Genomic DNA, 26,034 nt, shown 5'->3' on the forward strand with positions numbered 1-26,034 from the left:
CTCTTATCTCTGAGGCTGGAGTGAGCGCAGGGGCACAATCTTGGCTCACTGCAACTTCTATCTCCCCGGCTCAAGCAATCTTCACACCTCAGCCTCCTGAATTGCTGGTTTTACAGGCACACGCCACCATGCCTAGCTAATTTTTTTTTCATTTTTTGTGGAAATGGGGTTTCACCATGTTGGCCAGGCCGGTCTCATACTCTTTTTCGTTTTTTTGGAGATTGAGTTGTGCTCTTGTTGCCACCTTGCCTGGCCTCTTAAATAAAAAAATAAATAAATAAATAAATAAATAAAAAGGCCGGGCGCGGTGGCTCAAGCCTGTAATCCCAGCACTTTGGGAGGCCGAGGTGGGTGGATCACGAGGTCAAGAAATCGAGACCATCCTGGTCAACATGGTGAAACCCCGTCTCTACTAAAAATACAAAAAATTAGCTGGGCATGGTGGCGCGTGCCTGTAATCCCAGCTACTCAGGAGGCTGAGGCAGGAGAATTGCCTGAACCCAGGAGGCGGAGGTTGCGGTGAGCCGAGATCGTGCCATTGCACTCCAGCCTGGGTAACAAGAGCGAAACTCCGTCTCAAAAAAAAATAAAAATAAAAATTAAAAAAAGGCTGGGTGCAGTGGCTCATACCTGTAATCCCAGAATTTTGAGAGGCTGAAGCAGGTAATTACCTGGGGTCGGAAGTTCGAGACCAGCCTGACCAACATAGAGATATCCCGTCTCTACTGAAAATACAAAATAAACTGGGCGTGGCGGCGTATGCCTGTAATCCCGGCTTCTCCGGAGACTGAGGCAGGAGAATCGCTTGAACCCAGGAGGTAGAGGTTGGGGTGAGCCAAGATCACACCATTGCACTGCAGCCTGGGCAACGAGAGTGAAACTCTGTCTCAAAAAAACAAAACAAAACAAAAAAAGTACATCTTCTTTGGTGCTTTTTCTTTTCTTTTCTTTCTTTTTTTTTTCGAGATGAAGTCTTGCTCTGTCATCCAGGCTGGAGTGTAGTGGCGCGTTCTTGGCTCACTGCAACCTCCGACTCCCTGGTTCAAGTGAATCTCCTGTGAGCCGAGGCTGCGCCATTGCACTCCAGCCTGGGTGATAGAGCAAGACTCAAAACAAAACAAAAACAAAAAAACTGGCTGCATGTGATGGTTCATGCCTGTAATTCAGCACCTTGAGAAGCTGAAGTGGGAGGATCCCTTGAGCTCAGGAGTTCAAGACCAGCTTGGAGCAGCACAGCAAGACCGTGTCTAAATAAAATAAAGCAACAGAGGCAGAAGTTAGGAGTACGAAACCAAAATTACCTGGATGTGGTGGTGCATGCCTGCTACTATGGAGGCTGAGGCAGAAGGATTGCTTGAAAGCAGTTGTTCAAGGCTAGAATGAGCTATGAATGCACCACTGCAGCTTGGGCAACACAAGAAGACCCTGTCTCAGAAAAAAAAGAAGGAAAGAAACAAGGAAGGAAAAAAGAAGGGAGGGAGGGAAAAGAAAAAAAAGACCATTTTAAGCCGAACACGTGGCCTCCCATACAAAAAAAAGACTACATGTCCCAGCCACGCTTGCAGGTGAGTGCGGTCACGTGACACACTTCTGGCCAATAGCAGGAGCGGCGTGTAAAGTCTTTTCCTGTTTTCCTCTTTCCTTTTTCCTATTGGCTGACATGTGGACGTGATGGTGGACACCTTGGGTTTTGAGGCTGGCTGAAGGCGATACTTTGGGGAGAGCAAGGCAAAGCGTTAAAAGGTGCTGGACCGGGCGCGGTGGCTCAAGCCTGTAATCCCAGCACTTTGGGAGGCCGAGGCGGGTGGATCATGAGGTCAAGAGATCGAGACCATCCCGGTCAACATAGTGAAACCCCGTCTCTACTAAAAATACAAAAAATTAGCTGGGCATGGTGGCGCGTGCCTGTAATCCCAGCTACTCAGGAGGCTGAGGCAGGAGAATTGCCTGAACCCAGGAGGCGGAGGTTGCGATGAGCCGAGATCGCGCCATTGCACTCCAGCCTGGGTAACAAGAGCGAAACTCCGTCTCAAAAAAAAAAAAAAAAAAAAAAAAAAAAGGTGCTGGAGCTCTCGACGCCGCTGCTGTAATAGATGCACCCTATCAGCCTATCAGCTGGGACTTTTTACCTGGAAGGGTAATTGTTTCAGTTATCTATTGCTCCAGGAGAAACATTAACAAGGCAGCAGTCAGTCCCACTCCTGGGTGTATATACGCAAGGACGGGCGCGGTGGCTGACGCCTGTAATCCTAGCTCTTTGGGAGGTCGACGCGGGCGAATCGCCACCTCGGAGTTCGAGACCAGCGTGGGCAACGTGACGGAACCCCGACTGTACTACTAAAAAAAAAATACGGGCCGGGCGTGGTGGCTCAAGCCTGTAATCCCAGCACTTTGGGAGGCCAAGGCGAGTGGATCACGAGGTCAAGAGATCGAGACCATCCTGGTCAACATGGTAAAACCCCGTCTCTACTAAAAATACAAAAAATTAGGCCGGGCGCGGTGGCTCAAGCCTGTAATCCCAGCACTTTGGGAGGCCGAGGCGGGTGGATCACGAGGTCGAGAGATCGAGACCATCCTGGTCAACATGGTGAAACCCCGTCTCTACTAAAAATACAAAAAACTAGCTAGGCGTGGTGGCGCGTGCCTGTAATCCCAGCTACTCAGGAGGCTGAGGCAGGAGAATTGCCAGAGCCCAGGAGGCGGAGGTTGCGGTGAGCCGAGATCGCGCCATTGCACTCCAGCCTGGGTAACAAGAGCGAAACTCCGTCTCAAAAAAAAAAAAAAAAAAAGATGCGGTTTCACCATGATGGCCAGGCTGGTCTTGAACTCTTGGCCTCAGGTGATCCACCCACCTTGGCCTCCCAAAGTGCTAGGATTACAGGCGTGAGCCACCGCGCCCGGCTGGAATTTTTTTTTTTTTTTTTTTTTTTTTTTTGAGACAGAGTTTCGCTCTTGTTACCCAGGCTGGAGTGCAATGGCGCGATCTCGGCTCACGGCAACCTCCGCCTCCTGGGTTCAGGCAATTCTCCTGCCTCAGCCTCCTGAGTAGCTGGGATTACAGGCACGCGCCACTATGCCCAGCTAATTTTTAGTATTTTTAGTAGAGACGGGGTTTCACCATGTTGACCAGGATGGTCTCGATCTCTCGACCTTGTGATCCACCCGCGTCGGCCTCCCAAAGTGCTGGGATTACAGGCTTGAGCCACTGCGCCCGGCATTTTTTTTTTTTTTTTTTTTTAATTTTTAGTTAGGACAGAGTCTCTACTTGTCGTCCAGGCTGGAGTGCACTGGTGTGATCTTGGCTCACTGCAACCTCCGTCTCCAGGGTGTAAATAATTATCGAACCTCAACCTCCTGAGTAGCTGGGATTACAGGCGTGTGCCACCACCCTGGGCTAAATTGTTTTTGTATTTTCAGTAGAAATGGAGTTTCACGGCCGGGCGTGGTGGCTCACGCCTGTAATCCAAGCACTTTGGAGGCTAAGGCAGGCGGATCACCAGAAGTTGGGAGTTCAAGACCAGCCTGACTAACGTGGAGAAATTCCGTCTTAAAAAAAAAAAAAAAAAAAAAAAGAGCTTCACACCGGGCGTGGTGGGCGCCTGTAGTCCCAGCTACTGGGGAAGGCCGAGGCAGGAGAATCTCTTGAACCTGGGAGGTGGAGGTTGCAGTGAGCCGAGATTGAGCCACTGCACTCCAGCCTAGTCACAGAGCGAGACTCTCTCTCAAGCAAACAAACAACAAACTCAGACCATGGTAGGCCAAATGAACATCATGTTGGCATCTGTTCCCCACGTCCTCCATCTCCTGTGCGGCAATGGAAAGGGTCGAGGTGTCCAGGTGGGGTTTCCAGCGCCTGCAGCTTGCTTTCCGCAAATCGCAGCCTCTTCCTGGTCTCCCGGCAGCAACCAGCAGAGGGCGCGGGTGAGCACCCGAGTCAAACCCCGCGCTCTGCCCACCGCCCTCGGTGGCTCCCACCTTCCTCCAGATAAAAGCTCCAGCCTTCTCTGAGGCCCACAGGGTCCTGTACAACCCGCCCCATCACCTCCTTGCTGTCACCTTCACTAGAGTCTCCGCCCCAACCAGGTCTGTGTCCCCAGTACCTCAGTAAATGTCTAGCAGAAAGTGCCCTGTAAGTGTGGGTGGAATGAGAGAATACAATGGGCATAGCAATTCTGAAATAGTTTCTGCTTTCTTTTATATGTATATATATGTTTATTTTAGAGACGGGGTTTCACCATGTTGGCCAGGATGGTCTCGATCTCTTGACCTTGTGATCTGCCCGCCTCAGCCTCCCAAAGTGCTGGGGTTACAGGCATGAGCCACCGCGCCCAGCCATTTTATTTTATATTCTTAGAGTAGTTTCTGCATTTCATAATTTTAAATAATCGGCCAGGCGTGGTGGCTCACACTTGTAATCCCAGCACTTTGGGAGGCCGAAGTGGGTGGATCACCTGAGGTCAGGAGTTCGAAACCACCCTGACCAACAAGGTGAAACCCTGTGTCTCTTAAAACAAACAAACCATAATTTTAAACAATCATGTTCAGCGCTTCTCTTTTCTGGAGAGGGAGGTTTGCTCAGTCGTCCAGGCTGGAGTGCAGTGGCACGTGGTTCAAGCGTTTCTTCTGCCTCAGCCTCCCAAGTAGCTGGGACTACAGGCATGTGCCACCACGCCTGGCTAATTTTTTTGTATGATTACTAGAGACGGGGTTTCACTGTGTTAACCAGGATGGTCTTGATCCCTTGACCTCGTGATCCTCCCACCTCGGCCTCCCAAAGTGCTGGGATGACCATGCCCGGCCAATCATAGCACTATTGACAATTGGACTAGATGGTTCTCTCGGGTGGGGCCATCTTGGACACTGCAGGGTGCTGAACACCACCCACTCTGCCAGGACAAGCACAAAAGTCCCCAGACCTTGCCAGTGTCCCCTGGGGAGGCAGGATCAACCTTGGCTGAGACCCTCCCAGGAGGCTGTACACATTGAAATCCACACCCTGAGTGGGGAGGGATGGAGGAGGTGAATCCCAGGAGGTGCGATCTGTTCACCCCGTCCAGAGTTTACTCTGGTGTCTCAATGTTTTCTTTTTTTTTTTTTTTTTTTTTTTTTTGAGGCGGAGTTTTGCTCTTGTTACCCAGGCTGGAGTGCAATGGCGGGATCTCGGCTCACCGCAACCTCCGCCTCCTGGGTTCAGGCAATTCTCCTGCCTCAGCCTCCCAAGTAGCTGGGATTACAGGCACGCGCCACTATGCCCAGCTAATTTTTTGTATTTTTAGTAGAGACGGGGTTTCACCATGTTGACCAGGATGGTCTCGATCTCTCGACCTTGTGATCCACCCGCCTCGGCCTCCCAAAGTGCTGGGATTACAGGTGTGAGCCACCGCGCCCGGCTCATGTTTTTTGTTTTTTGTTTTTTGTTTTTTGTTTTTCACAGATAATTGATACAGGGTTTCAACTGCAACCTCAACATCATCAACATTTGGGGCCAGATCCTCCTCTGGGGTGGGGCCGTCCTGTGTACTTCCAGCGCCCAGTAGCTTCCCTGGCCTCCACCCACTCTATCCCAGGAGCGCCCTGCATTTCTCCAGAAGTTTGTAGGTGTCTCCTTGGGGCAGAATCCACACTGCGGGTTAGTTAGGTGCAGGAGTTCCTGCCTGTGACACCAGCTGCTCAGGAGTCTGAGGCAGGGGAATCACTTGAACCTATGGTTCCAGACCATCCTGGCAACGTCTTAGGTGGGGGAGCCCTGGGGCGCCCAGGCGAGGCGGTTCATGCCTGTAATCCTAGCACTTTCGGAGGCCGGGGCAGGCGGATCACTGGAGGCCAGGAGTTTGAGACCAGGCTGGCCAACGTGGTGAAACTCCATCTCTACTAAAAATACAGAAATTAACAGGGCATGGTGGTGGGTGCCTGTAGTCCCAGCTACTTGGGAGGCTGAGGCAGGACAATCGCTTGAGCCCAGGAGGTGGAAGTTGAAGTGAGCTGAGATTGTGCCATTGTACTCCAGCCTGGGACACAGAGTGAGACTACGTCTCAATTAAAAAAAAAAAAAAAAAAAAAAGAGGGACTCCATGTTTGGGTCCCCTTCCAGGAACACTCTCTTCGTGGAAGCTGCTTTTCTCTCTCCCTCTCTCCTGGATATCCTTTCTGGGGTCCCCTTCCACACTCTCTCATGGAAGCCTGTCTTCCCCTCCTAAACTCCATCTCTATTTCCTTCCACTCAGTATGGAAGCTGTTTTCCTCTCCTGGATTCCATGTTTCTGAATTCTCTCACTCAGCATCAGAGTTAACTGTTTCTTTCTCTCTTTAAATAAAGCACTTTCTACAAAAAAAAAAATATATTTTTTGTTTTCTTTTTTAAGAGAAAATTTTGTTATTTTTAAAGAGATGATGCGGCGGGTGGTGGTCTTGCTCTGTCACCCAGGCTGGAGTGCAGTGGGCAGGGTCATAGTTCACCAGTTCCTGAAACTCCTGGGCTCAAGCGATCCTCCTGCCTTGGCCTCCCAAGGTGCTGGGATTACAGGCGTGAACACCTCGATGGCCCTGTGCAGTATTTTTTTTTTTTCTGAGACAGTCTTCCTCTGTTACCGAGGCTGGATGGAGCACAGTGGCGCTATCTCTGCTCAGCACAACCTCTGCCTCCTGGGTTCAAGCGATTCTTGTGCCTCAGCCTCCCCAGTAGCTGGGATTACAAGCAACCATCATCATGCCTGGCTAAGTTTTGTATTTTTAGTGGAGACAGGGTCTTGCTATGTTGCCCAGGCTGGTCTCTAACTCCTGACCACAAGTGATTTGTCCGCCTCGGCCTCCCAGAGTGCTGGGCTTATAGGCATGAGCCGCGCTGCTCAGCCCCTGTGCAAATTCTCAACCCTGAGTCCCACCCTCAGATTTGAACCTGTGTTGTTCTTGCAGCCTGGATTCCTCTCTGTACTGTTGTTTAATTAGCCCTTTTTCTCTTTCAGGTAACAGCTTAAAAATTACCTACTCAGGCTGGGTGCAATGGCTCACACCTGTAATCCCAGTACTTTGGGAGGCCAAGGTGGGGGGGATCACTTGAGGTCAGGAGTTCGAGACTAGCCTGACCAACATGGCAAAACCCCGAATCTATTAAAAATACAAAAAAAAAAAAAAAAGCTAGGGATGGTGGCAGGTTCCTGTAATCCCAGCTACTCAGTTTGCTGAGGCAGAATTGCCTGAACCTGGGAGGTGGGGGTTGTAGTGAGCTGATATGCCACTGCATTCCAGTCTGGGTGACAGAACAAGACTCTGTCTCAAAAGACAAAAAAATTTAAAGCAAAAATCACCTCCTTCAGGAAGCCCTCCTTGACCCCCCACGGTCGATCTCAGTCCCCTCCTGTTTTTTTCTTTTATTTTTTTGAGACGGAGTCTTGCTCCCTTCGTGAAGCCTGGAGTGCAGTACGGTGATCTCAGCTTACTGCAACCTCTGCCTCCCTGATTCAAGCAATTCTCCTGCGTCAGCCTCCTGACTGAGGGATTACAGGCGCCCGCCACCACGCCTGGCTAATTACTGCATTTTTAGTAGAGAAGGGGTTTACTTTGGCGGGGCTGATCTCGAACTCCTGACCTCAGGTGAGCCACGTGCCTTAACCTCCCAAAGTGCTGGGATTACAGGTGTGAGCCACTGCGCCCAGCCTATCCTCCTCTACGATGCCCGCTCCTTGCTTAGTCTCCCTCACCCTCCTGGCACAGTCCTCTCCATCATCTCCTGAGGGCTGGGATTTCTGTGTGAGTCTTTTCCAGCTGTGTCCCAGGTTTGCTCGACTCATGAGTGCTGGGGGCTGAGTTATGTTAGGAACTGGGTTTCGAGAGAAGTTGAAAACCAGGGGAAAAACTGATGGGTGCGTTTGCCAGCAAGATGGGTGTGGCCCAGTGGAAAGTCCCCTAGCCCAGAGGCCCCCAGCACAGCCACAACAACAAAGGAAACAGGTGCCGGGGCTCTGCTGCAGGTCCCTACGGTTGCACTGGGAGCCCTCGGCAGAAGGGGGAGCTCTGCGCACGCTGAGACCCTGCGTTTAAGCCTCAATTATCTGGGCTGCATATAATTCCGTATTCACCATAAAGGCTGTGAATCGCCCTGTGGTCAGAAGTACCAGCTGTTGCTTGGAGCTTCCCTCCTTCCTTCCTTCGTTCCTTCCTCCTCCCCTTCCCTCCTTCCCTCCTTTATTTCTTCCTTCCTTCCCTTCCTTCTTCCTTCCCTTCCTTCTTCCTTCACTTCCCCTTCCCTCCTTCCTTCTTCCTCCCCTTCCCTCCTTCCCTCCCTCCCTCCTTCCTTCCTTCTCTTTCTCTCTCTGTTTTTTTTTCGATGGAGTTTTGCTCTTGTTGCCCAGGCTGCAGTGCAATGGCATGATCTCAGCTCACTGCAACCACTGCCTCCTGGGTTCAAGGGATTCTCACGTCTCAGCCTCCCAAATAGCTGGGATTACAGGGACGTGCCACCACGCCCAGCTAATTTTTGTATTTTTAGTAGAGATGGGGTTTCCCCATGTTGGCCAGGCTGGTCTTGAACTCCTGACCTCAGGTGATCTGCCCGCCTCGGCCTCCCAAAGTGCTAGGATTACAGGTGTGAGCCACTGTGTCTATTAAATTCTTTATATTTTCATTTTTTAAAAATTATTATTTGGGCCGGGCGCGGTGGCTCAAGCCTGTAATCCCAGCACTTTGGGAGGCCGAGACGGGTGGATCACGAGGTCAAGAGATCGAGACCATCCTGGTCAACATGGTGAAACGCCGTCTCTACTAAAAATAAAAAAAATTAGCTGGGCATGGTGTCGTGTGCCTGTAATCCCAGCTACTCAGGAGGCTGAGGCAGGAGAATTGCCTGAACCCACTAGGCGGAGGTTGCGGTGAGCCGAGATCGCGCCATTGCACTCCAGCCTGGGTAACAAGAGTGAAACTCCGTCTCAAAAAAAAAAAAAAAAAAAATTATGATTTGTTGTTATTTTTTGAGATGGAGTTTTGCTCTTGTTGCCCAGGCTGGAGTGCAATGGCGCGATCTCAGCTCACCGCAACCTGATCTTCCTACCTTGGCCTCCCAAAGTACTGGGATTACAGGCATGAGCCACCACGTCCGGCCCTACTAATTTCTTTAAATCTCACAAGAGCCCTATAAAACCATTTCTGTTATGATTCAATATATTACACGCAGCACCTGCGGCTCAGAGAGGTTGAGTAATTAATTCCCCGAAGGTCACACAGCCAGAGAGGTCAGAAGCTAAGTGTAAACTCAGCACATCTGGCTTTGTTTTCCCCAATTTTTTTTCTTTGAGATGGAATTTTGCTGTCGCCCAGTCTGGAGAGCAGTGACCTGATCTTGGCTCACTGCAGTGTCCACCTACCGGGTTTAAGTGATTCTAATGCCTCAGTCTACTGAGTAACTGGGATTACAGGTGCTCGCCACCACACCCAGGTAATTTTTGTATTTTTAGTAGAGATGGGTTTTCGCCATGTTGGCCAGGCTGGTCTCGAATTCCTATCCTTAGGTGATCTGCCCTCCTCCACCTCCCAGAGTGCTGCGTTAGAGGCATGAGCCACCGTGCCTGGCTCATTTTATTATTATTATTATTATTATCTTTTTTTTTTTTTTTTTTTTTGAGACGGAGTTTCGCTCTTGTCACCCAGGCTGGAGTGCAATGGCGCAATCTCGGCTCACCGCAACCTCCGCCTCCTGGGTTCAGGCAATTCTCCTGCCTCAGCCTCCTGAGTAGCTGGGATTACAGGCACGCGCCGCCATGCCCAGCTAATTTTTTGCACTTTTAGTAGAGACGGGGTTTCACCATGTTGACCAGGATGGTATCGATTTCTTGACCTTGTGATCCACCCGCCTCGGCCTCCCAAAGTGCTGGGATTACAGGCGTGAGCCACCGCGCCCGGCCCCTATTATTATTATGCTTTTGCTCTGCCCCCTTTCCCCTTCCGGCTCGTTTTCCCAAATCTGAAATGCATCTGGGCAACAGCTGCAGGGCAGGGCTCTTTCCTGATTAAATGACTCCTTGAGTCGGATTTGACTGCCCCTTTAATAGCTCTGTGACCTTAGGCAAATGCCTTAACTTCGTTTAGTGTCAGTTTTCTCTGGTGTAAAGGAGCCTACCCAAAGCCCAGAGTATGGGTGGGTTAGGTGAAGGATTTGATTTAGAGGGCAGTGAATAAAAGCTTGAAGGGGCCGGGCGCGGTGGCTCAAGCCTGTCAACAAGGTGAAACCCCGTCTCTACTAAAAATACAAAAAGTTAGCTGGGCATGGTGGTGCATGCCTGTAATCCCAGCTACTCAGGAGGCTGAGACAGGAGAATTGCCTGAACCCAGGAGGCGGAGGTTGCGGTGAGCCGAGATGGCGCCATTGCACTCCAGCCTGGGTAACAAGAGTGAAACTCCGTCTCAAAAAAAAAAAAGCTTGAAGGGTTAAAAGAAAGAAAACGGCAGTGAGGTCAGGACCTAGTAAGCGCTAAGTAATTAAAAGCTAGTGTTGGCCAGGCGCTATGGCTCATGCGTGTAATCCCAGCAGTTTGGGAGGCCGAGGCGTGCGGATCACCAGGTCAGGAGTTTGAGACCAGCAAGGCCAACATGATGCAACCCCGCTACTAAAATACAAAAATTAGCCGGGCATGGTGGCAGTCGACTGTAATCTCAGCTACTCGGGAGGCTGAGGCAGGAAAATCGCTTGAACCTGGGAGGCGGAGGTTGCAGTGAGCAATAAATAGCGCAAGGCTGTGTCTCAAAAAAAAAAAAAAAAAAAAAAAAAAAAGCTGTGTCGAGAAGCGTCCACGTGCACTGGCGCCTGCCGGTCAGCAGGGGCCGCTGCTGCCGTCTCTGGGTCCTCCTGGCGCCGCAGCAGGCGCATGCGCAGCGGAGCCTCCCTGCAGAGGTGAATTTTATTTTTGGTCCCCACCCTTTAAACCCTGCTCGTATTTATTACTGTACTTATTACAGCTGACCTGGTTGTGGCTGCTTGTGGTACTCAGGATTCTGCTCTTCGTGAATATGGGGATAGATCCTTCCCTGCCAACAACTGGCTTCCCCCCTGCAGCTGTGGGGTGGAAAATTTCCATCTTTCCCTTACGCTGTCTCCTTAGTTTTTTAAATTACATGATATTCCAATTTTTCAATAAGCAATCTACGCAAACGAGAACAAATTCAACCCCTTTTTTATTAAGTTCCAGGATCCACAGCCCCCTGCCACACCCCGCTTTTTTTTTGAAACGGGATTGCAGGCACCTACCATGACGTCTGGCTAATTTTTTAAATTTTAGTAGAGATAGGGTTTCACCATGTTGGCCAGGATGGTCTCGAGCACTTGACCGTGTGATCCTCCCACCGCCTGTCAAAGTGCTGGAGTTACAGGCGTGAGTCACCGTGCTCGGCCTCTTTATTGATTGATTGATTGATTGATTGATTGATTGAGACGGAGTCTTGCTCTGTCTCCCAGGCTGGAGTGCAGTGGCCTGATCTTGACTCTGCCATCTATATCTCGCCAGCTTCAAGCAATTCTCCTGCCTCAACCTCCCGACTAGCTGGGATTACAGGCACTCACCACCTCGTCAGGCTCATTTTTGTAATTTAGTAGAGACATTCGCTGTGTTGGCCTGGCTGGTTTTGAACTGCAACCTCGTGATTCGCTCACCTGGATCTCCCAAAGTGCTGAGATTACAGGCGTGATCCACCACACCCAGCCTAACACCTCTTTTAATGAGAACCTTTGCATTACATCTCTGAAATGGCCCCCCTTTGCAAGGAAAAAACGACTGTGAAGTGCCTAATAGAGAACAGAACACATAGTAAGTGCTAAGTGCATTTTTTGAGAAGGAGTTTCACTCTTGTTACCCAGGCTGGAGTGCAATTGCGCGATCTCGGCTCACTGCAACCTCCGCCTCCTGGGTTCAGCAATTCTCCTGCCTCAGCCTCCTGAGTAGCTAGGATTACAGGCACGCGCCACATGCCCAGCTAATGTTTTGTATTTTTAGTATAGACGAGGTTTCACCATGTTGACCAGGATGGTCTCGATCTCTTGACCTCGTGATCCACCCGCCTCAGCCTCCCAAAGTGCTGGGATTACAGGCTTAAGCCACCGCGCCCGGCCTGCATTTAAAGATTTTAAAGAATTTTATTAAGAAAGCGAAACCAAGGCCGGCCTGCATTTAAAGATTTTAAAGAATTTTATTAAGAAAGCGAAACCAAGGCCGGCCTGCATTTAAAGATTTTAAGGAATTTTATTAAGAAAGCGAAACCAAGGCCGGCCTGCATTTAAAGATTTTAAAGAATTTTATTAAGAAAGCGAAACCAAGGCCGGCCTGTATTTAAAGATTTTAAAGAATTTTATTAAGAGGCCGGGCGCGGTGGCTCAAGCTTGTAATCCCAGCACTTTGGGAGGCCGAGGCGGGTGGATCACAAGGTCGAGAGATCGAGACCATCCTGGTCAACTTGGTGAAACCCCGTTTCTACTAAAAATACAAAAAATTAGCTGGGCATGGTGGCGTGTGCCTGTAATCCCAGCTACTCAGGAGGCTGAGGCAGGAGAATTGCCTGAACCCAGGAGGCGGAGGTTGCGGTGAGCCGAGATTGTGCCATTGCACTCCAGCCTGGGTAACAAGAGCGAAACTCCGTCTCAAAAAAAAAAAAAAAAAAAAAGAATTTTATTAAGAAAGCGAAACCAAGGCCGGTCACGGTGGCTCAAGCCTGTAATCCCAGCACTTTGGGAGGCCGAGGCGGGTGGATCACGAGGTCAAGAGAGCGAGACCATCCTGGTCAACATGGTGAAACCCTGTCTCTACTAAAAATACGAAACATTAGCTGGGTATGTGGCGTGCCTGTAATCCCAGGTCCTCAGGAGGCTGAGGCAGGAGAATTGCCTGAACCCAGGAGGCGGAGGTTGCGGTGAGCCGAGATCGCACCATTGCACTCCAGCCTGGGTAACAAGAGCGAAACTCCGTCTCAAAAAAAAAAAAAAAAAAAAAAAAAAAACTCATTCCCAAGCCTAGGCGCGGTGGCTCACGCCTGTAAATCCCAGCACTTTGGGAGGCCGTGGGGATTGGATCACAAGGTCAGGAGTTCGAGACCAGACTGGCCAACATCGTGAAATGCCGTCTCCACTAAAAACACAAAAATTAGCCGGGTGTGGTGGTGTGCACCTGTAATTCCAGCTACTCGGGAAGCTGAGGCAGGAGAATCACTTGAATCAGGGAGGTGGAGGTTGTGGTGAGCTGACATCCCGCCACTGCACTCCAGTCTAGCAACAGAGCCACACTCCGTCTCAAAGAAAACAAAACAAAACAAAACAAAAACCCCTCATCCCCCAATTGGCGCATTCGCTTGACTTGTAACTTAACATTAGACACATCTCGGACACAGGTGTAGGTGGTTAAGAACCCCTAGCGCTCACACCTGCTCCCTGCCACCCCTCTGCCTTTCAGAGCTTCAATCCGTTCAGTTTTCCCCTGGGTTAAATGGTGATAGCAAGATCAATCATCGATTAAATGAAAGCCAAGGTTGATGGCGCTTTATAAAGCAAAGTGCCCGAAGCATTTGCGAGGGGGAGGCATGTACAGGTTTATTTTAGAGTCCAGCCTGGAATTTGCATTACTTTTTGCGGTCCCACACCTCCCCCTCTCCCAGCCCAGGAAGAAAACTGCAGTCGCTCTCCTGTTTCCCAAAGTGAGTTTAGGGAAAGATTTACAGCAAGGGGGTTCATTTGCACTGTGAGAACATCGTGCAAGAAATACTGAGTGCCTACTATGTGCAGAACGTTGGCTGGACTCTTCATAGCGAATAGAGATACTCAATTGAACGCCAATTAATTCCCTCGAGCCGAAGATACGAAACACATTCAGCTGTTTCTTAGGGTCAGATTAGGACACAAATGCTGAACAGTCTTCCTGCGCCGCCCCCTGGAGAGGAAAAGAAATAGAAAATGAAATTGCGCCAGTAAAGCGCTTAGCCGGGTGCTTGGGACGTGGTAAAACAGCCCTGAAATAAGTAACTGTTTTATTAATAGCAACGTTAGCTAATTAAAATAGCGTTTGTTGAGCGTTGGATATCAGGCACGGTGCTAATTCTTTTAGATGTATTTAGTTTGTTTTAATCTCCCCCAAACAATAGGGTGGTATTGATCACCCTCGATTTACAGATGAGGAAATTGAGGCACAGATAAATCCCAGTAGCTCCTAGAAGAAACACGCAGTGTGGTCAAGCTAGCAAGGTGTTTTGCTCACTGCTGTATATACAAAACCCCTAATAATGCCTGGTGCGTAGATGCTCGGTATGCATTTGTGGGATCAGTGATTTCGATGCCTGCTTCTTCCTTTTTTGGGGACGGAGTTTCGCTCTTGTTGCCCAGGCTGAAGTGCAATGGCGCGATATCGTCTCATCGCGACCTCCGCCGCCTCCTGGATTCTAAGCGATTCTCCTGCCTCAGCCTCCCGAGTAGCTGGGCGCCTGCCACCACGCCAGCTATTTTTCCTGTATTTTTAGTAGAGACGGGGGTTTTCTCCATGTTGGCCAGGCTGGCCTCGAACTTCTGACCTCAGGTGATCCACCTACCTCGGCCGCCGAAAGTGCTGGGATTACGGGCGTGAGCCACCGCGCCCGGCCTCTTATAGAACTTTACGTTTTGAAATAATTACAGGCAAGGAGTTGCAAAAACTAGAGTGGTCGCGAGTGTCCTTTTTCCTCGGTCTCTCCCGGGGGTATCATCTTACATAACAATGGCCAAACCCGGAAAATGACTTGGGTATAATTCACAGACTCTCTTCACCTTGTAATGTGGTTTTAATAGAAGTGCTGGACATTTTGCAAGCTAATGTCGTTGCTATGGTTTTATTCTCAGTTAAAACGGCGCCCTTTGCTTTGTGCACCTGAGCACTGCACACCGAAGGCGACCACCGCCCCAGAGACGCCCAGTCTGTATCTAAGAGCAGCCGCGCCGGCGCCGAAGGGGTCAACAGGCGGCCCTCCCCCGTGCGCCTGCGCGGAGACGCTTCGCCCCGCCTCCGCAGAGCAGTCACATGACCCGCCCAACCGGCGTCCGCCTATAAAAGGCTGAGTGTTGACGTCAGCGTTCTCTTCCGCCGTCGTCGCCGCCATAATCGGCGCGACTCGCTTCATTCGGATCTACCTGGAAGAATCCACCACCATCCGCCACCATGGTAAGTAACCCTACCTCACTGGTGTTCTGGAACGGCGGCGGGGCCTCCGCGGGGCCGACGCTGCCTAGTTTGGGACGCTGAGGCTGTCCGTGCCTGGAGGAGACGGGGAGGCGGCGGGACTGGAGGAGCAGGGGTTGGGGAAGCGGCCGCCGCCATGTCTGTGCGCCGCGCTGTTCGCCGAGCCCCTTCTCCGCTTCCGGGGACGCTGTAACCTTGCCTGGATCCGGCTGGAGCTGGGGTGGTGGCGGGGATGGGGGTGGGGAATGATGATGTGGCAGGCGTTGTAATGGCGGGCACCGCGGTGGAAGCGGGGAGACGGGGAAGCGCCTTATGTAACCCGCGGGCCGCAAGTTTGAGATCGATTTTCTGCCGAAGGGCTAGGGGCGGCAGAGAAATGGCAGAACGAGCAAAGCGACGCCTGAAAGGCTCCCTCCTTTCCTCTCCAAATATCTTCTCCCGATGTTAACCTTCGGCCCTAGGCGCTTGTCCTTCCTGTGACTACCAAATGTGCAGTCTGTTTTTGAGACACGAGGTGTAGGCTTGTGCTTTAGGGCCGTTCAGGCTCCCCGTTATCTCCTTGTGGGGTGGGGGGTCTTGTCTGATCCCCCTTGCTGAGTGGTGACCTGGCATTTTATAATGAAGCTTTTTCTTCGGGGAAGCCTGGGTGGCCTGATGACAACGTGGAGGGAGAGGGCTTTGGGAGCGGGTGCATCCCTTGTGTGTTTGACCCTAAGTACTTCTTAGTATCGTGCTTGGTACCAAGGAAATGTGTTGCCACCCGGTTTTATTCCCAAGGAGTTTTGTTTCTGGGTTGTCAATCCTGAATGACCCCTCTTAACGCTGGTTCTTTAGAGATTTCGTGGTGAGTCTTAAGGGGTGTTAGGCTGGAGATTGGATGGCCGTGGGGCACCCTAGGAACAACCCCCTCCTGGCCTTGGGCCTGGAGTTTCATTTGGACTGAATGCTCCATGCCAAGCTGTGTTCCTGGAAATGGGGATCTTGACTGAGCCTCCCCTGCTTGCCCAGGTGAACTTCACGGTAGACCAGATCCGCGCCATCATGGACAAGAAGGCCAACATCCGCAACATGTCTGTCATCGCCCACGTGGACCACGGCAAGTCCACGCTGACAGACTCACTGGTGTGCAAGGCTGGCATCATTGCTTCTGCCCGGGCTGGGGAGACACGCTTCACTGACACCCGGAAGGACGAGCAGGAGCGTTGCATCACCATCAAGTCAACGTGAGCTCCCCGTGCCCTCTGCACTCTGGCAGGGAGGTGCTGGCCTGGCAGCTGGAGGCCACTGAGCCAGGGTGGGAGAGGGGAGACTAGACAATGTCTGTTTTCCTTGGTTTTTTAATTTTTGAGAAGAATGAGTGAGGTTCAGTCTAGCAAGATAGGTTGGAGAGGCACAGGGATGGGGGTACTGGGAGCTGGAGGGGTGTCTGAGGTCGGGGTTTAACTCAGTGGTCTCCCTCCCTGGGGGACTTTTCTCCACTCCTGGAATATCCAGACAGTTTTGCTGTCACACCTGGGAGGGGAGGGTGTTCCTGGCACTAGGATTGCTGGGAAACTCCTGTCTGTCACTCTTGGAAGGGGAGGGAGTTCCTGGCATGAGGAATGCTGGGAAACTCCTGTGTTGCACTGGACAGCATTCATTTCATGATAGTTTCTGGCCCTTGATGTGAGTAGCGTGAGTCTAAAAGGTGAGAGCAGAGCTCAGTGACCTCAGCTTCTTCGTGTTTTGGGTTGGTGCCAGTGTGAGGGTTTTTGCCTTAGGCTTTTCATTTCTGCTGGAGGTGGGGGAGAAATGAGGAGGGAAGGGTTGGAGTCTGGAGGCTTTGGCTGTCTAGCTGGGTCTTTTATTTGTTACTTTTGAGTTGGGTGTGATGAGTCTGGGGGGACCAAGTAGGCTCAGAGGGGGTTCTGGACAGGAAAGCTCTGGCTCTGTGGAGCTGGTACCAGGAGTTTCTGTTTTGGGGAGAGGGGACTGCAGAGACAAAGGACAGGGGTGGGTTGGCTCTTCTGGGAGCCTGTCCAGGGATGAGTCATGGAGGAGTAGCCTGGCTTCTGACAGCATCCCAGCCTCCCTGGGCCAGGTGTGGCTCCTGTCCCCTGACCAGTCCCTCCCTCCCTCAGTGCCATCTCCCTCTTCTACGAGCTTTCGGAGAACGACTTGAACTTCATCAAGCAGAGCAAGGATGGTGCTGGCTTCCTCATCAACCTCATCGACTCCCCTGGGCACGTGGACTTCTCCTCGGAGGTGACTGCTGCCCTCCGAGTCACTGATGGCGCCTTGGTGGTAGTGGACTGCGTGTCAGGTAAGCATCGAGTCCTGAGGCAGGGCCCAGAAGAACCCGGGGCCATCCCAGCTTGATGATGACAGCGTGCCCGGTCCCCTGCGTCCCCAGGCGTGTGCGTGCAGACCGAGACAGTGCTACGGCAGGCCATTGCTGAGCGTATCAAGCCCGTGCTGATGATGAACAAGATGGATCGCGCCCTGCTGGAGTTGCAGCTGGAGCCCGAGGAGCTCTACCAGACCTTCCAGCGCATAGTGGAGAATGTGAACGTCATCATCTCCACCTATGGCGAGGGCGAGAGCGGCCCCATGGGCAACATCATGGTACGGCCTTCCCTGGCTGGGTGGTGTGCTTCCACAGCGGGGTTTTCAGGAGCTGTTGGGGGACAGAGTTGACTTGAGAGCACCAGAAGTGTGTTATTGGCAAGATTAATGGGGTGACAGTAGGCAGCTGGCATGTTCTCAACCGACTTGTCTAGCCCTTGACCTTTGGGCAGCCAGTGGAGATGGACTCAGGGAACGGCGCCCCTGGGTGGTGGAGGGACTGCAGCTGAAGCTGGCCCCTTGTTCGTGATGACTGACTATTTCTTCACTTTGACCTGATGTCTACTGAAGAAATCTAGTGTCTGAGACTTGGATCCCTGGTGCTCGGCCTGCAGCTGTAGGCTCTGCTCAGGGGCCCTGCTCATTGCTTCTTGCTGCTTCTTACACTTTCAGATCGATCCTGTCCTTGGTACTGTGGGCTTCGGGTCTGGCCTCCATGGTTGGGCCTTCACCCTGAAGCAGTTTGCTGAGATGTACGTGGCCAAGTTTGCTGCCAAGGGGGAGGGCCAGCTGGGGCCTGCCGAGCGGGCCAAGAAAGTTGAGGACATGATGAAGAAGCTGTGGGGTGACAGGTGAGCACCACGGGATATGGTGGGGAGTTCCTGACATCTGAGGGGAGTGGCAGTGACGCAGGGTTACGGTGCGGTATTCACAGCACGGCTGGTGCCCACCAGTCACCTTACAGAGCCCTGCCCAAGATGTAGGGGTGCGGAGTCGTGTTCACAGCACGGCTCAAGCGCATCAGTCGCCTTGCAGAGCCCTGCCCAAGCATGTCCCCTTGGCAGCCCCCGTCACCCCTAGGCAGCTCTGACTTGTTTTGGCCTGCCCGCCAGGTACTTTGACCCCGCCACCGGCAAGTTCAGCAAGTCCGCCAGCAGCCCCGATGGGAAGAAGCTGCCTCGCACCTTCTGCCAGCTGATCTTGGACCCCATCTTCAAGGTAGGCAGGAGGGCTGCACCAGCACCCTGCGCTCTGTGCCAGTGGGACTATTGGCACTTGGACCTGGGGTCTCTCCAGCTTCCCCATCAGCTGGCTGGGCCCATCTCCCCGTGGGGCAGGTGTGAGACAGGAGGAGGCACAGCTCCTAACTGAGGTAGAGTCAGGGATCCTCTCCCGAGATCTGGACTGCAAGGCCCGAGCCTTAGGACTGCCCCTATTTGGCGGGGGTGGATAACCGGGGGTTTTGGTTGCAGGTGACCATTCAGTGGTAGAAGTCAAAATGGGGTTTTCTTCTCTGCTCTACCGTGACATCATCTCCAGGTCCTGATCTGCTGAGCTGGCTGGGCCCCTGGTGGGCAGGCCATGCCTGCTCCCACTCCTGGCTGGCCCAGGTCTCTTGAGGAAGCAGCACTAGGCATCCTCGTGCTGTTCCCAAATATGCTTTTTTGTCTCCGGGTGGTGAATTTAGGTGTTCGATGCCATCATGAATTTCAAGAAGGAGGAGACAGCAAAACTGATCGAGAAGTTGGATATCAAACTGGATAGCGAGGACAAGGACAAGGAAGGCAAACCCCTGCTGAAGGTGCGGCCCGGCCTTGGCCCTCGGGAGGGGGGCAGTGCACACTGCATCATCTGGGGGCTGAGGTCCTCAGCTGGGCAGGGATAGCGGCTGCCCCTTTAGGCTCCGAGTGCTGCTGAAGTCAAATTCCAGCAGCCAGCCCCATCTGGGAAAGTTGTGGGTGAGGGTCTTGGCAGGTGTGTGCCTGGCCTCTGCTGCCTTCCAGGAGGGGGTGTGCTTTGTGGGAGAAGGCGACTCCTGACTTTGGCTTCCGTGACTCGTGCACGGAGCTTTCCTGGGCTCCCCAGGTGTCTCATGTACTGCCCTCTGCCCTGCAGGCTGTGATGCGCCGCTGGCTGCCCGCCGGAGACGCTTTGTTGCAAATGATCACCATACACCTGCCCTCCCCTGTGACAGCCCAGAAGTACCGCTGTGAGCTCCTGTACGAGGGGCCCCCGGACGATGAGGCTGCCATGGGTACGTGGTCCTGGGTGCCGGGCCTGAGCTGCAGCTTGAGGCTATGGCCGGAAGACTTGCCATTGCCAAAGTTCTGTGGGCTGCAGGGTTCTGAAAGGATGAGCCGAGCTGGAATGAACCTTGTGGGTTTCCTGTTCCCTCAGGCATTAAAAGCTGTGACCCCAAAGGCCCCCTTATGATGTATATTTCCAAAATGGTGCCAACCTCCGACAAAGGTCGGTTCTACGCCTTTGGACGGGTCTTCTCGGGCCTAGTCTCCACCGGCCTGAAGGTCAGGATCATGGGGCCGAACTACACCCCCGGGAAGAAGGAGGACCTCTACCTGAAGCCAATCCAGAGGTGAGCAGCTGGGTGATGGCCAGTCAGCAGCTTGAAGTGAGGAGCATGGAGGGAGTGTAGGGTTACACTTATGCCAGCCATGGCTTTTGTCATCATGACCTAGTGAGGGAGTCCCTGGAGACGCCACAAGCCCCAGGGCACAGCAAATCTTAGCTCATCTGTGTCCCTGGGTTTCACGTTGGTGGCAGCAGTCTTGCTTCATACCCAGGAGAGGGCGGGAACTCCAGAGAGGATGTGTTTCCTGGCAGCCCCGATGCCGCAGTCGGGGCCTTGTGGAAGCCACCTGCCTGCCTTGGGACCAGGCAGGAGAGCCACCAACGCGGAGGGACCCACCCTGGACCTAGAGCAGGCGTCCCCAAACTTTACACAGGGGGCCAGGTCACTGTCCCTCAGACCGTTGGAGGGCCGCCACATACTGTGTTCCTCTCACCACCAATGAAAGAGGTGCCCTTTCCTGAAGTGCGGCAGGGGGCCGGATAAATGGCCTCAGGGGGCTGTAGTTTGGGGACGCCTGACCTAGAGGATCCAGCAGAACCATGGCCTTCTGCTTCTTCCCAGAACAATCCTGATGATGGGCCGCTACGTGGAGCCCATCGAGGATGTGCCTTGTGGGAACATTGTGGGTCTGGTGGGTGTGGACCAGTTCCTGGTGAAGACGGGCACCATCACCACCTTCGAGCATGCCCACAACATGCGTGTGATGAAGTTCAGCGTCAGCCCTGTCGTCAGGGTGGCCGTGGAGGCCAAGAACCCAGCCGACCTGCCCAAGCTGGTGGAGGGTCTGAAGAGGCTGGCCAAGTCCGACCCCATGGTGCAGGTGGGCATGGAGTGCACCCGCTGTGGGTAGACCCTCTGAGGGGGGATGGCTTGGGGCCTCATCTGTGGCTGTGTGGATTGCTGTGGTTGTAAGGTTGGAAAGGAGGGATTCCCAGCTGTGCAGGAAACCCCTGCTTGCATGGGGATCATGCCTCGAAGGTGGAAGTCCTATAAATGGGGACTCCTGCCTAGGCGGCCACCACCCTCTCCTAGGCTGCTCTGCGCATGTGCACTGTAGTTTGTGGGCTTACATATCTTCAGTTCGTGCTGCCTCGGGTGGTCCCAGGATCCCGGCACCTTCCTCTGAAATCTTGTCCTTGTAGACTCCAGCTTCTTCCCAGCTAAAGGGAACCGGGGAGCCTGTTCCCAGGCCCGTCCCGCTGCGCTGGTGCTGACACATGTCCCTTTCAGTGCATCATTGAGGAGTCGGGAGAGCACATCATCGCGGGTGCTGGCGAGCTGCACCTGGAGATCTGCCTCAAGGACCTGGAAGAGGACCATGCCTGCATCCCCATCAAGGTGAGCTGCGAGCATCAGTGATCAGCTGTTCCCCATGCCCCTCAGGCTGAGACAGTCTGTTGCCACTGTGCTCTGGGCGCTCAATCCCACCCTCAGCTTTAAAGCTGAGCTGGGCTTTGCACAGGCTCCTAGACTTGATTTTGGCCTTGGTCTTGTCTTAGTTATTTTAAGTTTCTTCATTAGGGTTTGCTACAGACACGTGGGATTATTTTCTTGTTTTGAGATGGTGTCTTGCTCCTGTCCTGGAGGCTGGAGTGCAGTGGCGCCATCTCTGTTCACTGCAGTCTCCATCTCCCGGCTTCAAGCGATTTTCCTGCCTCATTCTCCCAAGTAGCTGAGAGTACAGGTGCCTGCCACCATGTGCAGCTAATTTTTGTATATTTAGTGGAGGCTGGGTTTCACCATGTTAGCTAGGCTAGTCATGAACGCCTGACTTCATGATCCACCTGCCTTGGTCCTCCTAAACTGCTAGGGTTACAGGCGTGAGCCACCGTACCCAGCCAGCGGGGCCGATTGTGAGTTCCTCACAGACACAGCTCATCCAACGGGCTTCTGTGCACCAACACACATGCTCAGTGGGGTCGGGCCAGGCCTGCTCCAGACCTTGTTTCTCACTCATGAAAACTTGGAATTGCGCAAGCCCATGGTTTTCTGTGCCGGAGAGCTCAGTGGAGCCCTGCTCCGTGTCCTGGATGGCGGTGAGATGTGCTTGCCCGTGCAACACTGACTCCTTGATTCTGACTGGCGTCATTCTGCCAGGCTGTATTAAGTCTGCCTCGCTGGGAAAATCTTTTAAGGATTCCTCTGTGTGTTAAGTTCCTGCTTCCTCCAGGCAGGTGTGTGACCTTCCTCTTCTTTCTGCAGAAATCTGACCCTGTCGTCTCATACCGTGAGACTGTCAGTGAAGAGTCCAACGTGCTCTGCCTTTCCAAGTCCCCCAACAAGCACAACCGGCTGTACATGAAGGCGCGGCCCTTCCCCGATGGCCTGGCCGAGGACATCGACAAAGGCGAGGTGTCTGCCCGCCAGGAGCTCAAGCAGCGGGCGCGCTACCTGGCTGAGAAGTACGAGTGGGACGTGGCCGAAGCCCGTAAGATCTGGTGCTTTGGGCCCGACGGCACCGGCCCCAACATCCTCACTGACATCACTAAGGGCGTGCAGTACCTCAACGAGATCAAGGACAGTGTGGTGGCTGGCTTCCAGTGGGCCACCAAGGAGGTGAGGCACAGCTCACCATGGGCAGACCACACCCACGTTTCCAGCCCCTAGAAGGGACCTCATGGTCCTGCCTTCTGGGACCCTAATGGGGCTGAGGTGGGCAAGGACAGTTCCCTCAGTGGAGACCTGCAGGGCTTGGCATGGGGAGGGCAACAGCCAGGGTGCATTTAGCCCCTGACGGCGGCTCTCCCTTTCCCAGGGCGCGCTGTGTGAGGAGAATATGCGGGGTGTGCGCTTCGACGTCCACGACGTGACCCTGCACGCTGACGCCATCCACCGCGGGGGTGGTCAGATCATCCCCACGGCACGGCGTTGCCTCTACGCCAGTGTGCTGACTGCCCAGCCGCGCCTTATGGAGCCCATCTACTTGGTGGAGATCCAGGTGAGCCCCCCCCCCACCGCCTCTGACCCTGCCCTGTGTCCTCCCCGATGGCCACTGACAGTACCTCTTCCATTCCGGCAGTGCCCAGAGCAGGTGGTTGGTGGCATCTATGGGGTGTTGAACAGGAAGCGGGGCCACGTGTTCGAGGAGTCTCAGGTGGCCGGTACCCCCATGTTTGTCGTCAAGGCATACCTGCCCGTCAATGAGTCCTTTGGTGAGTTCTAACCTGGCGTGGTCCACAGAGCCCGGCAAGCGAGGGAGGTAGGACAGAGGCCCCGTTAAGCTGAGGCGCAGGGGGTTAAAGGAGGTGGCCTGGTGGGGCATGTGACCCCCAAATCACTAAATTCACCAGGGAGGGCTCTCATCTTCAGGGTTAGAAGGACTCGGCCAGTAGAGCAGCTGAGCTGTCGCACAGGGTAGTCCAGAATGAGCAGGGGCACGAGTCCCATGAGTGGTCTTTGAGGAGGTCCTCGGTGAAGTGCTGGGCACCCGACTGAGTGTCTGGTCTGCAGGGTGACTGGCTGAGGAAGTAGCTTCTCCTGCCCCGCCACCTTCCTGGCAGCCCAGTGAGCCTCTTGCTTCCCTCTGCAGGCTTCACCGCCGACCTGAGGTCTAACACGGGCGGTCAGGCCTTCCCCCAGTGCGTGTTCGACCACTGGCAGATCCTGCCCGGAGACCCCTTCGACAACACCAGCCGCCCCAGCCAGGTGGTGGCGGAGACCCGAAAGCGCAAGGGCCTGAAGGAAGGCATCCCAGCCCTGGACAACTTCCTGGACAAATTGTAGGCGGCACCTCCTGCAGCGTCTGCCACCCTGGGGACTCACGGCACCTACAGCACCACATCCTTACATTGTCAGACAACACCTGGAGACTGTCCCAACACAGCGACGCTCCCCTGAGAAGTTTCTGGGGCCCGCTGCGTGCCATTGCTCAAGCTCAATACTTGATGCCGTTTCTTTCGATATTTATTTCCAGAGTCCAGAGGCAGCAGACACGCCCTCTTTGCAGGGACTGACTGGGCCTGTGGGGGAGGGGGAGGTGGGATGGGACACCCAACACTTTCCATTTCTTCAGAGGGAAACTCAGATGTCCAAACAAATTTAACAAACGCATTAAGAGGTTTATGTGGGTAATTGGCCCGTTGTGGCTTTTGCCCCAGAAAGGGGTAAGGAACAACCGGATAGATAATTTCTAGCACACAGGAAGTCCTGTGTGGCGTCACCATGAGCACCTCCAGCTTGTACTAGTGCCATTGGAATAATAAATTTGATATGGTGGTGACTCCATGCTGGGTTTTTCTCACACTGTCTTTGCAGGGGAGCAGGGCTGCCCCGTACTGGGTTCACCAGAACCTGGAAGGGGACCTGGGCCCTAGTTAGCTGCAGCCTGGGGCTGCCTCTGTCAGAATGTTCTAGAATGGTGAGAATGTCCTACCCCTGTGTCGTTCAGAGAAGCAGTTGCCAGCTGTGAGGGTCTACTGCACACTTGAAGTAGGATCGGTGTGGCAAGGAACTAAATCACAAGATGTCACTTTGTGTTTCCGTGGCCTTGTGGATTATGGAGCTCCCAGATGGACCTGGCAGGCTTCAGTGACCTCCAACTTGCTCATGAGCTCACAGATACTTTGTGCCATCAGATTTTCTGTGGTCCTGACGAGCTTGCTAGAAACCCATTTGCTTACTTTCAAACTTCCTTTATTGAGACGGAGTCTTGCTCTGTCACCCAGGCTGGAGTGCAACGTGTCTGCAGCCTCTACCTCCTGGGATCACGCAGTTCTACTTCAGCCAGCCTTCTGAGTAGCTGGGATTATGGGCAGCAGCTACCATGCCTGGCTAACTTTTTAGTAGATATGGGGTTTCACCATATTGGCCAGGCTGGTCTCGAACTCTTAACCTTGTGATCCACCTGCCCTAGACTCCCAAAGTGCTTGGATTACAGGCATGAGCCACCTCACCTAGCTGAGCTGACAAATTCTGTTCTTCAGGTTTCACTGTTGTCACCCTAGTCCTGACTAGCTCCTGGAGACCCATCAGGGTTGTTTTTTTTTTTTTTTTTTTTTTTGGACAGTCTTTTTTTTGTCCAGACTAGAGTGCTGTGGTGCAGTCTCAGCTCACTGCAACCTCCACTTCACTGTTTGAAGTGATTCTTCTGTCTCAGCCTTCTGAGTAGCTGGAACCACAGGCGCCGGCCACCACACTCTACTAATTTTGGCATTTGTAGTAGACAGTTTCACCTCGTTGACCAGGTTGGTCTCTACTCCAGACCTTCTGATTCACCTGCCTAAGCCTCCCAAAGTGCTGGGATCATAGGCGTGAGCCATCAAGGCCTGCAGTCCTCCTGCTTCAGCCTGCTGAGTAGCTGGGACTATAGGCATGCACCACCATTCCCACCTAATTTTGAGAGGGCATTTTGCTCTGGCCATGCTGGTGTTGAACTGACCTCAAGTGATCTGTCCACCTCAGCCTCCCGAAGTTCAGTGAGTTACAGGTGTGAGCCACTGTGCCTGTTTAATGTTACTTTGTAGTGATGAGGTCTGACTGTTGTCCAGGCTGGTCTCCTGGGCTCGTAATTCTCCTGCCTCAGCCTCTGAAAGTGCTGGGATTTCATGTGTGAGCCACCACACCCAGCCTCATTTGTTCTCTAAGTGGTGCCTAAGACGTAAGTAGGTCCAGTCTCGTCAGTGCTAGTAAGAATAAGGTAAACGTCATTTTTCACCTTTTTGTCTTGAGGGTGGCAGGTAGGGACTATGGAGTGGTGCTGTGGGTTCCTGGCAAGAGGTAGGGTCCACTCGCCCTGCACTGCCAAGGCTAAGCTTGAGCTGAGGCCTGACCCGCATACAGGTGTGCCTGAGGTTTGCTGTGGCTGTCCCACTTGAATTGGCTGTAACTGCCGTTTTCCAGTCGCAAGGGGTAACTTGGATTACTCATTTCTTGAGGGTGAGTCTCATTCTGTCTCCCAGGCTGGGGTGCAGTGGCGTGATCTCCACTCACTGCAACCTCTTCCCAGGTTCA

The 26,034-nt window shown here is 53.1% G+C and overlaps 1 protein-coding gene and 1 non-coding gene across 2 annotated transcripts; both read left to right on the forward strand.

The window, feature by feature from the left end:
- Positions 1-15,049: 15,049 nt before the first annotated feature.
- On the forward strand, positions 15,050-24,304 carry EEF2 (eukaryotic translation elongation factor 2). Its single transcript, XM_003938806.4, has 15 exons — positions 15,050-15,152; positions 16,179-16,393; positions 17,291-17,472; positions 17,563-17,774; positions 18,168-18,346; positions 18,608-18,713; positions 19,183-19,296; positions 19,611-19,749; positions 19,893-20,088; positions 20,647-20,905; positions 21,316-21,423; positions 22,288-22,641; positions 22,841-23,023; positions 23,105-23,237; positions 23,615-24,304. The coding sequence occupies exons 1-15, from the start codon at positions 15,150-15,152 to the stop codon at positions 23,806-23,808; spliced, it is 2,577 nt and encodes an 858-aa protein (XP_003938855.1). The 5' UTR covers positions 15,050-15,149; the 3' UTR covers positions 23,809-24,304.
- LOC120362891 (small nucleolar RNA SNORD37) lies at positions 18,017-18,082 on the forward strand. Its single transcript, XR_005578683.1, has one exon. It is a non-coding gene; the product is annotated as a small nucleolar RNA SNORD37 (small nucleolar RNA).
- Positions 24,305-26,034: the final 1,730 nt, after the last annotated feature.

This window comes from Saimiri boliviensis, chromosome 14 (genome assembly GCF_048565385.1).
Source record: "Saimiri boliviensis isolate mSaiBol1 chromosome 14, mSaiBol1.pri, whole genome shotgun sequence".
Classification (NCBI taxonomy): Eukaryota; Metazoa; Chordata; class Mammalia; order Primates; family Cebidae; genus Saimiri; species Saimiri boliviensis.

What these genes read in the sequence shown, in the direction of transcription:
- EEF2 (XM_003938806.4), top strand. An exon ending in TGCATCACCATCAAGTCAAC is followed by an intron (nt 16,394 to 17,290) that starts GTGAGCTCCCCG and finishes TCCCTCCCTCAG; the next exon opens with TGCCATCTCCCTCTTCTACG. An exon ending in AAGGCAAACCCCTGCTGAAG is followed by an intron (nt 19,297 to 19,610) that starts GTGCGGCCCGGC and finishes TCTGCCCTGCAG; the next exon opens with GCTGTGATGCGCCGCTGGCT.